At 40.3% G+C, this 12,053-nt stretch overlaps 1 protein-coding gene across 17 annotated transcripts in view; it reads left to right on the top strand.

Moving 5' to 3' along the window:
• The window catches only part of nrxn2a (neurexin 2a), a 119,300-nt gene that overhangs the window by 36,931 nt on the left and 70,316 nt on the right, over positions 1 to 12,053 (top strand). For all 17 annotated transcript variants that reach the window (XM_069539896.1, XM_069539897.1, XM_069539895.1 and 14 more), the window contains 3 exons: positions 1,744 to 2,045; positions 7,054 to 7,215; positions 11,386 to 11,815. In XM_069539896.1, the coding sequence (XP_069395997.1) occupies positions 1,744 to 2,045; positions 7,054 to 7,215; positions 11,386 to 11,815 (894 nt within the window). The remainder of the gene's footprint in view (positions 1 to 1,743; positions 2,046 to 7,053; positions 7,216 to 11,385; positions 11,816 to 12,053) is intronic.

The following is a 12,053-nucleotide window of genomic DNA, read 5'->3' as shown; positions in this document are numbered from 1 at the left end:
AATAATAATTGTCTAGTGTCCAATTACCACTTTTTCTCAATCAGTGTTTGTTGTCGTCAGTGTCCTCCACAAAAAGGTTAAGTGTGACATGTGGAACTTCACATTTAAACTTAACAACAACAGCATAACAAGCTGCTGTGTGCTCAAAAGTTGAGTAACTACACAGTTCAAACAATAGAGACTAATGGGACCACTGATCCTTCTGGCTTAAATTGGCCCTGGAGTTCAGAAGCTGAAATTTACTGTACACACAAACACAGGCTTAAGAGACAGCTTATCCCTCTTGCTTGAAACAGCTTGCTCAGTGGCTTGGCTGCTGCATCATATAAACATGGAGAGAAATGGTCTATGCTGACTTGAAACAACCCACTCGTGATTTAAAGAAATGTTATGCAATAGTCAACATCATTTCTATGGTTCAATGTAAAAATAAGATTTACATACCAAAAGTTGGCGCAATGGAATAGTGACTGTTGCTGTGGATTTCAATATTGTGAATACTAAGAGTGAATGTCAGAATGTGTTAATGCTGTAAGGTACTGCTGTAAAGTACTGTATGTGTGTGCAAGGCCATGGTGAACTATGAATTTTCTATCTACCTATCCACCTATCTACCTTCCTACCTACATACAAACTACCTACCTTCCCACCTGCCTACATATCTACATACCTACATATCTACCTACCTTTCTAGCTTCCAACCTACCTACAAATATACATACCTACTTACCTACCTACCAACCTATCTAGCTGTCTGCATACCTCCCTACATACCTCCCTTCCTACATATCTAACTACCTACCTACATACATACGTACCTACATACCTACTTACCTACCTACTTACCTATCTACCTACCTAACTACCTAACTAGCTGCCTGCCTACCTATCGACCTTACTATGAATATACCTACCCACCCACTTTTCTCTGAAGCCAACAAAAACCGAAATCGTCTTTCTGGTTTAACCTGGAAACTAAATTTTTTGGACTCATCTCAGGAAAATATATGAGCTGTCAGAATTATACCATACATTAACACACTCACTGTCAATTATATTTGAATTTTTGGGTGAATTAGATGTTTTATGAAGCTTGACACATTTGTATTTTTTTAAGATGGCACCCTCTAAAAAACAATAAGGCTGGCGTTATGAGATGGACCAAGTCATTTCTTTGAATGGCGGGACATTGTAGTTTTTATCAAACTACACTTGAACAGGATTCAACAGTTCATTTGTTTAGGGCCATTGGGTAAACTAATGAGTATTTGCAGCACTAGAACAGTGTGTGTGGGATCAACTAAATTGAAATGTCCATTCATCGTAATGAAGTAACATGTCACCCAGTGTAGCACTGTGACTCACCACAGTTTCTATGGCAGTCTCTTGAACAGAGGATTAAGCTACAGTTTGTGTTGGCTGCACAGAAAAGATTTGTTGTGATCAGTTGTTGCTGTTTATATTATACAGAATATCACCAGTTTTATTCTTCAGTATGCAAAAAATGCACAGACCTCCCACTGATAGCACATTCATCCATTAGAATATAAAGTGATCTTGTTGTGTTTATAAGAACAGCTCTACAATGGTGCATTCAAATTCAAATTGATATTAATCAACTCACTTTAGCCTTGTTTCCCTAACTAAAGCCCCAGCTCTGGTAATGGATCTATAGATAAGATAAGTTTAACTTCAGCCTGATGACTGCATCAATTATCTAAGATGGTTTTCCTCCCCTCACAGGGCAGGAGGAGTCAGTGGCTACGTTTAAAGGCAATGAGTTCTTCAGCTACAACCTGTCCCAGACACCCATTCAGAGCAGTTTGGATGAGATCACGTTGTCCTTCCGCACCCTCCAGAGGAACGGCCTGCTGCTTCACACGGGGAAATCCGCTGACTATGTCAACCTGTCCCTGAGGAATGGAGCTCTGTGGCTGGTCATCAATCTCGGCTCCGGTGCTTTTGAGGCCCTGGTGGAACCTGCCAGTGGAAAGTTTAATGACAACGTCTGGCATGATGTTCGAGTGACACGCAACCTCCGCCAGGTGTGTATACCATGTATATCCATTACGTGTGACTTCCATGATTTTGGACAGAGATATATTTTGCAGATTTTATTGAGTCTGTCATAAAGGCCGCAGCTGATAGAAAAGGTTTAAAAATCATATGTCTTATATGCATTATCTTGAACATTTTGGTCATATCCCGGTAATACCATTGTGATGCAAACAGTGATAAAGTACTAATAAATTCTGTATTGGTTTCTGTCAAATGTTTAATATTTCTGCTGTGCTGAGTTGCTACTCTTACATTTTTCCACATTCAGATAGATATTAGAAGCTCACATTAGGTCAGTGCCCTCTTTCTCATGAAATAAATTGCTTTGTTGGAAATCTGTCCTTTTATCAGCAACTTGCTTTTTTCTGCATCGAAAGATTGCTCTAAAGGTCATTTTAACTTATTGAAAGAAAGACTCGACTCAGAGCAGTATCCATCATTTTTATTTATCCTTCATCCGTGATGAAATCTCTGGAGCCTGTTCATTTGCTATTTTTACAGATCAATAATATGTCCGACAGATTTTCAGATTTTGACAAACTCAACTTAACCAACAAGCCCAAAACAAGTTTGTGTGGCTGTAGGCAGTGATGTAGCACTGCAGGAGTAGGTCATGCAAGGAAAAAGTGAATATACTGAATACAGCCACTGCATGTGTCAGACATTGTACTTCTGTACTCCAGCAAAGTACAACTTGACCATAAGGTTTCATATTCATTAAAGTTGTCCACTGGACAGGGCACAGCACTGAACTCCAAACTAATTTATTCTCAGGATGTGTCTGTTGCGTTAAATGTTCCCTTTTGGAAGTGTTCAGTAATTTAACAGTAAGAAGTCTTGTTACAATACCTGAAAGCTCCACTAATTAATGCTTTTTCATATTAACACTGAATTAATGACTTAGTTGCAGTGAAAACCTACAGACAATTACCCATTAATACAGGTCTACGGAGTGTTAAACTTGCAAATTTATATCATCCGTCATGTTTCGAGTAAGAACGGCTGACAAGCAGCAAAGGAGTTTTGATAAAAAGGCTTCACAAGCTGCACAGCAGGAAAAACTGTGGACACACAAAATTAACAACTGCCTGGTGAAGAGACCTAAAGACATTTTCCCTTTAGTAGAGACCAAAAAAGAGAGAAATATCAGAATAACATTCATGGAAACTGAATGCTAATTTTGCAGTTTTTAAACGTGTCAAACTCGATTACATTTTTTGGCCACTTTACTCTTTACCACTCTCACATACATCAAAGCCCACAAGTCAAGCTGCTTAAAAGTACAAACTTATAAATATCAGTCCACTAAGTATACCTGATAAAAATTGATTAAAAAAACTGATGCATATTTCCATATATGATATATATAATATATATATAACATAAGTTAATTGGGTCAAGTTGTTGGCAAACACATCTAGAAATTAGATGCAAACTGGTGTTTATAGCCACTTGATTAATACTCATTGTCTTTGAGCTCTGTTCTGGTCACTACTTCCAGTAAGAGATATCTGGCTCGTTAGCAGCTACGCTCCAGTAAGGAGCAGTTTTGCCCCAAACATCAGCTCCAGAAAAATGTGCAGCCACTTTAAGTTGCAGTGTTCTCAACATATTTCAAGCACAGCTAATAATATTGTAATGTATACGTTTAACATATTCATCAGATGGACCTGATGACACCGGTATTAGAATGCCTGAGCTGTGCTTAATTAATATTTTTGCAGCATTAACCCAGTGTGTCAGCACATTGTTCAGAATAACTTGTTGTGTTTCAGTCTGACAATGCACTTGGCACATATTGGGAAGCGTGTGCAGTACGCTGAGGGACACAAAAGGCATCAGTTCAAACAGAACTCCATTGAGCTAAGATGTAATGTAAAACTCTCACCTCGAGAGTATTTAATAAATTTGCTTCTGGTCACTTACTCTAATAAATGTATCTAACCCACGGCCAAACCCAACATGTTTCCTCAGCAAAGTGTGATGCATTTAAATGATTAATTTCTTTGCAAAAGTAGGACTCATTTCATGTCTAACTCTCTAATCATCCTCACCGATATATACTGAACTTGTCACATTAACCTGCATATAAACTTGAATCTTCCTCCACATCTATTTCCTCACCCGGGCTTCCAGAGGAGCGGAAATCCAAAGCTTAACCCTTAAAATGCTTTCAGCCATGCATTTGATCCCTGTGTAAATTGCTTTCCCCTCAGATAAGTTACGTCCCTGACACATAGATAGGAGGAACTGTAACTCTCAAGAGAGTGCTGGTGGAAACATTTTATTAGATCCGGTGGAGCTTTTCAAGCTAGAATTCCTCCTATTTCCATCTCGCCTTCCATCCATCTTTTCTCTTGCTCTCATGGTCAAACTGATTGGTGCTTTTTCTCTCTCCTTTTCTGACCTTTATTAATGATGCATGCATATATTTACAGGAATGTACTGTAGGCTACACAAAATCTGCTAACATACACACACTATATCTTTTGTTCCCTTTAATTACATTGCTCTTGTCTCAGTGTAACTATTGACTCCACTTACATATCAGTGTATTGCTTTCAGACATGCAGTCTGGACATTTTCCTGACATTACCCGGAGGGACTGCATTTGAGAAGGCAAATGTCTGATTAATTTTCTCCGGATATTTTCCGGATCTTTTCCTGCCTTTATCAGGATGACAAAAAGGTGTCAAACACGTAAAGGACGCAGACGACGATGTCAACTTGGAAAGACAAAAGATTCGAGAGCTTTTGGTGATAAGAACCGATGCTAGTGATGTACTTTAAACATAAAGATTTTTTCTGTATCAGGATACGTCATGTCCTGCCATGACATTTTCCTGTTGTTGTGAACGCATCTGTCTCATATCTCTTGCTGCGATCTTCATATGTGAAAGGCAAAGTCCAGAAAACGTCTAAACCAATTGTACGGACATTTACCGGATGATGTCTGAAAACAGGTTATGTTTCCCTTTCATCAGCTCTGTATGACACTTGCTGTGTAGATATCCTGGAGAATTGCGATGAGAAGTACAGCCACTAGTGGAGTCTAGATATTATTAACGTGTACTTCTAATTAATGATGCTCCTCCTTAATTAAATAATTACCTTTTAATGCATCCATCCTTCACTGCTAATTTTCAAATGAACTATCTATGACTCCAGGATTCAGTGTTCCCACTGTAAGACAGTGGCCATGCTTTTGTAGACACTGAGGAGGGAAAGAGAAAACAGCATCAACCAGTTTCAAGACGAGACCAGTTTCCTGATGTGCAGTATCATCAACTCTCATTCGAGCCGTGCCATTGTCTGATCTACATGTACACATGTGCTCATCATGAAATAGAAAGAAATCAATATCTGCCAGTACCAGAACATAGGGTGGGGCAGGACCTCATGGAACCTGAATATAAAATGTCGGGGGGAAGTTAAGCTTTTCTCCAGATATATTTAAAGACAGGCTTTTAACATTGACATCTCTTGATCGTGTGCTTACTGAGAGCAGACTGGGTAATAAAGATCAGTCTCTTCTGAATGAGGCCACAGCTCTTTACTACTCCGACCTCGAGCACTGTTGGATCCAGACGTGGTGTAGTTGTTGCAGAAATGTAGCTCACGTTGTTGTAGTCAACTTTCTCTCTTAATTGAAACCATTCCATTGTTATCTGTAAAGACTATTGTCCCATAATATTTACATATATCATATAATATTGTTCCGTTACTGGTTTTATTATTTGACATTACATCACCACAAACCTGGCTTCGCTCCACTGGCTCTCTGTTCGGATTGATTTTAAGATTTTACTGATCACCATTAAAGCTTGCCTTGGCTCACAGCCTTAGATCCTCTGGCCCTGCTGGTCGTACTAAAGTGGAGCTTAGTGCTAAAGGTGACTATGCTTTTGCCATCAGGGCCCCTCAGCTTTGGAAGGACCTGCCTGAGGAGATAAGGCTTGCTGAGTCAGTGACTTCTTTTTAATTCACTTTCTTGAAACCCATTTTACAGACTTGCCCTTATTCTTATTCGTAATATTAATAATAACATGTTATACTGCAATGGGTTAAAATTCTCATTTTTGATAACATTATAAAATGAAGAACCCTAAATCTAAATTAAAAGATATACATGCATACATCTACATTAAAACAGGTCAACACTAAATAATGTGTGGTGAAGGTGCAACCGCTGTTTTACCCGATAACAAAAGGAACAGGTCCCCCACCTTACATATAAATTGCTCTCTGATATTCAGTTGTCTTTGATACTGCCCTGATTTTAACTTTGAATTTTATTAATGACATCTCCCCACTCACGCCCTGCCTTTTTAAAAATGATTGTGAATGGCTTGAGACCAATTAACTGAATCTTTGAACAGGCATGTCCCTGCATCTTGTTGGAGCTGTCAGTTCTCGTTTTTCACCTAAAATACAATTCATCACAGGCAGCCCAATTTACAAAAAGAATTTTACAGTAGATTATGCTGAATATTTCCCCCCCTACACACAAATAATCATCACTTTTCAGTCATTATCCCAAAGTGGGAGCTGTTATGTTTGTGCAGAAATACACGATAACTGTAGGCTCATTGTCATGGCAACAGGCATATCATTTTTTACCTATGTAGCCCTGTTCATTCCCATTGTCTCTGTGTGCTAATGTCTTTATTTCCTTTGTATCTGTGTACCAATGAGACTCATGCAACAATAATCGTCTTTTGTTGCTGCAAATAAAAGTCATGTAGATTGTCATTTTCATATCTCTAATCTTAAATAAATTGAGAACTGTAGCATTCATATTGCTTTTGGGCCATTTGAAGTAATATTCATGATATACTGACTCCACTGCAACCCTGCTAATATATCAGAAAAAGGGATCTGCAGAGATTATTGAACTAAAGCATGAAATAATGAGGCCAGTTATTTCTGTTTGACTTCAGGTCTCTTCATGTCTTGTTATTTGTCTTCCTCACACTCCCCACATGGATCCTCTAGGTGACGATCTTGGTGGACGGCATTCTCACCACCACGGGCTACACCCAGGAGGACTACACCATGCTGGGCTCCGATGATCTCTTCTACATAGGGGGCAGCCTAAACACAGCTGACCTGCCGGGCTCCCCAGTCAGCAACAACTTCAGGGGCTGTCTGAAAGACGTGAGTAAAGATTTGACCTCGGTCTCACTGGAAATACTATCCTGCCCTCCCCTAACCCTTTCCTCTTTGCAGAGCATGCTCTGCGCATTGAAAATCACTCCTCACATTTGTATTGATTCTCTGGTTGTAGGTTGTTTGAAGGAGAAACATTTAGCTGAGAGGCTGAGTGTATGCATTTATAGATTCCTGTGGAAATCCCTTTGAGAGTGTAGCACCTAATATATGTAAGGAACAGATATGTCCTCTCAGGTTCATCCCTGAAACACACTCTGAACTCAGTTTCTATCTCCATTTTCACATTTTAGAAGCTTTTCAGCTCAGGCCTGTTCCTGTCACATTGATTATCTTGAGCAAGCAAGTTAAGATCATGTACTGTACAATAAAATTAGTGTAGGCAAAGCAGTGAATTATGGGTTAATGCCCAATTTCAGCCCAGTCTCACAAATTTTTAATGAAGTGAGCAATCTCATAAAAAGCAAATGATGTGCTGTGTGCATTAAAAAGTAAGACATTCTTTCCCCTTACTGAAGGGATTTGGAAGAGACAGGACTAAAACAGGCTGTAGTTTGATGTTTTAATGAGGTGGAAAGTAATAGCAAGGACGTCACAATGGCATATGGATGTGTGTATAATTTTTTAGGGTCAATACCCAACTCAAACAAATAACTTTTCTTCCCTCAGAGACTCTTGCGACAAAAGATATAAAGCCATTCCATAAACACTTATAAACCGGTATTAAGCTTTGCACTTGCAGCCCATTGGCCGGCTGCATGGGATTCAGCTGTGAGTGCAAAGCGCCAAGGACAGGACAGACGCATCCCTTAGAAATGAGATACACAAAATGCACAATGCACAGAGTAGAAATAACCTGAGTAAGCTAGTAACAGCATCCGCATGTTGAGCGAAGCATAACGAGCAGCAGCTTGATTATGTGTGAGAGTCAGAGCTTGACGCATTATAAAGACATGGTCATGTTACCTTGTTAAAAGTAGATTGATGACACACTTGGATATTGTCAGTGACTGTGTACGAATCTAAAGAGATGTAAACTGTATAGTTACAGAATGTATTTACGGAGGTGAACTTTACCCACAGCAAGTGATGTGTGTGTTTCAAAGTTCAGACACATGATGAAGCAGAAATAGAAAGTTTTAATGTCCACTTCAGCCCAGACTGAAATATCTGAGTGATTATCACATGGATCATCATGACATTCAGACAAATGCTTGTGGTGCTCTCAGGTATGAATCATGCAGACTTTGATCACTTAACAATTCGTCTAGCAACCATGAGCTTTTACATGACATTGCTCAACAACAGTTTAGTTTATTATAGATGTTATTTAAAATACTTTTTTTTCATGAATTGTCCTCCATCATCATCAGGTTGAAACTTTAGCCTATAACCAAAGAGTACCAATGATGTTTTAGTCCGGATTGTTTGTTTGTTTGTCTATCATTCATTTAGCAAGATTATGCAAACAATGCTGGACGGATTACCAAGACACTTGGTGGAAAGATGTGGTATGGGTCAGAAAAAAAAAACATTTTGGTGAGGATCCTGATCATGAATTTTTTCCACTTACTTTAACATTGTGAGATGTTTTGAAGGATATTTTGGCAATTTGGTGCAGATCCAAATACAAATCTGGATCTAGTGAATTTAAATGTGAACTGTTGGGCCTTGGTGGAGGAATGTGCTCTACTGAGTTCAAGTTAACATGTGCTAACAGACCTAAAGTTAAATGGTGATGCTGCCAAACATGATCTAGTTAGCGTTACTGATATTCTCTTTGTAGTTTGCAGCCATGTAATTTTGTCCATTAAACTCTCCAGTAAATACATAGAAGTAATTAGTCGTGTGTGGTACAATTTCAGCAGAATTGGTTAATTAAGCACATCAACAAATGAAAGCGCTCAAGCATTTGCTTGATGATTCTTACATGGAGAGCCTGCGTAATTACTCTGCACTGTGAATACACTGAAATGAAAATGAGATGTTATTTACGGACAGGTTATTGTTAGTCTCCATGCTGCAACCTCCGCTCTGTGGGTGGCGTAGCTGTTGGTGGTGTTTAAACATACTACTACTGTCACACAGATTTGCTGTGGGCATGTGGAGAGGAGTATGACAGGATATCGAGTCATGATGACGGTATGACGAAGTCCACAGAGGGTGAGCGGTGGCAGGGGTAGAGATGATCAAATGTGATCCACCCGCCAGCAAAAATCCAGGAGCCAGGTTCAAAGGCGGGTCAGTCCGAGCCCAGTTTGGTGGCTAACTAGAGGAACACAACTCTAAAGACATACATATTCATTCAGCGAGGAAGTGAGAAGCGCCTAAATATTTATTGTATAAGCAGTGGATATATTTAGGGGGATAACTGTCTTATCTTATTGAACGCAGAGAGCTTGGGCCATGACTAATCTCTCTAGACGTTACATGATAATAGATGTGAGTGCTGCTGGGTGGAGGCCATCAGGTTCATCAGGTACATAAAAAATAATGGCCACTTTCAGACGAATGTCACGACTACGACTACGAGCAGGGAGAGATGAATTGGTCTGTGAAATCGTACTGGTCTGCAGTATATGTGCTCACAGGATATCCCACACACAACATCATTAGGTCCCTCTGCTGTAATGCTTCAAAGATAGTTCTCGATTTGGTTAAGAAGAATGTGTTAGCAGCAGAGAAGGTCTCCATTCTCTGGCTGCTGTTATTCCTCACTGTTTGAGCATATACGACACTTAAGGACTTTGTCAGTCGACATTGGACGAGCTTTATCCTCATGGTCCTTGTCGCATAAAACATCCAACTGAAGTGTTGAAATAGGATTCCACTTCCTGTATTGTCCTTTGGATTATATAATACGCTTGTGGAGGTCACAGCTTGCAGTTTTGTAGCCATCGATGCATTTTCTGTTAGACGCGATGTTCCTGTAGTTGTAAACAATGACTGTTCCTGCTTTAAGTGGCCGTCTTCCCATTTGAAAACGGCATGTTACGCTCATTTCTCGATGGTCAGTTTCACCATCTGATTTCACTGCTTAATTAGTCACCGAGCCAGTGTGAAGTGTGATATTGGCTCAAATTGCCTCTCGGCTCCGCTGTTAGTCCTCAGTGTGTGCAGTGTGGTGCGTCACCTCAGGCAGTGGCTGGTCACAGAGTGATGTGGCAGATAACAGTGGGCTTGGGGTGACTTACCACTGATAGAAAATGAGACAAGGATTGCTGTCTCCTGCTGTGCATATTGATGAGCCCAGAATATAAGAAGTGGGAAATAACACAGTGACAGCACAGAGAAGCCTGGGCGGCCTTTGTATTGAAGTATGCTTTGAGTATAAACAGGGTATAATATATCATGTATTGTAATTATGTATATTTAAGAGGGGGTGGGGGCTCTCTGTGTTTCCTGTGATTGATTTCAAATATCAAATCAATAGCTACAACAGACACTGTGGCAGCAGGAGGTCTGTTGTTCAGTCGCTGCAGTTAAATCAGATTTTTCACCACTGTTTGGTTGCTTCAGCATCACGAGCACAAAAAAATAGAAATTAACACATGAGAATGAAAATGTGTGCCCGCTTACATTTACTGTATTTACCTCTTTAAATTTTGACTATAAATAATTGTTTGAGGTTTGTTGAGTCCACCTCTCTCCCCCCCACTTGCCTTGAACAAAAGTGAGTCAGATAAATTTCTAAAACGTTTGCGCCTTAATCTAAATGCATTTTCTGAATTTCATCAGCTTTTCAGCTCTCGTCTTCCTCTAGTCTTCTCATGACAGTTTTGTAGTAAATTAAGAAATTGTTGTGATAAAGCTGAAAACGTCATGATCCAGAAAAAAAAAACAACCCAGATGCTGAGAAGAAGAATGTCTCGACTTTGAGTATGAGTAAAATACAATGTGTTCAGTTTTACACGCTTCTTCTTTATAATTAAAGGTGCCAGTTTATTTAACACAACTCTGGGAATTAAAGCCTCAGGACATTTCCGTCTCAGCTCTGAGTGAGAGGAGGATTCAACGTGTTTGCTGCTGCACGTCCCTGTGGACGTTACGGTGTCGTATCGATCCTGGTCTGCATTAATGAGCCGTCTTCAACCTTTGCACTGAATCTATTGCTCTTTCCAACTGTCTTCTCACAGTGACATCTCTCTCATTTATTAGGTGGTCTACAAGAACAATGAGTTTAGACTGGAACTGTCACAGCTGGCCGAACAGCAAGACCCCAGGATCAGTATCCATGGTGACCTGATATTCAGCTGCGAGAACGTGGAGGCCCTGGAGCCGGTCACCTTTGACACGCCATCTGCCTACTTGACATTGCCCAGGTGGAACACGAAGAAGACGGGCGCCATATCTTTCGACTTCCGCACCACAGAGCTCAGCGGCCTGTTGCTGTTCAGTCACGGCAGCCTGCAGGGAACACAGCCCGACAAGAAGCCAAGGGCCGACTTCTTCGCCATAGAGCTGCTGGATGGATTTCTCTACCTGGTCATGGATATGGGCTCTGGTAGCATCAAGATGAAAGCCAGTAACGTGAGGCTCAGCGGTGGCGAGTGGTGCCATGTGGAGTTCCACAGGAAAGGGCGCAACGGTGAGATAATTCAGCCTATTTGTGGAGGCAGAAGGAGCCTTCTGTCCGCTTCTGTTACCGTGTCTCCAGTTTTAGCTGTGGTGCAGAAAAGCTTCCAATCTGTGAAATCGCCATATGCCAACACGGATACAGTCACATCAGCACATTCTCGCCTGTGCTTCACGGCAGCGAAATGTAGATGCATATTAGAATTTAATTACAACAATATTTTAGTTGCTATAATATATGTATGACATTT

The sequence above is a fragment of the Paralichthys olivaceus genome, chromosome 15, assembly GCF_024713975.1.
Source record: "Paralichthys olivaceus isolate ysfri-2021 chromosome 15, ASM2471397v2, whole genome shotgun sequence".
Lineage (NCBI taxonomy): Eukaryota > Metazoa > Chordata > Actinopteri > Pleuronectiformes > Paralichthyidae > Paralichthys > Paralichthys olivaceus.
This window is presented reverse-complemented; position numbering and strand designations above follow the sequence as displayed.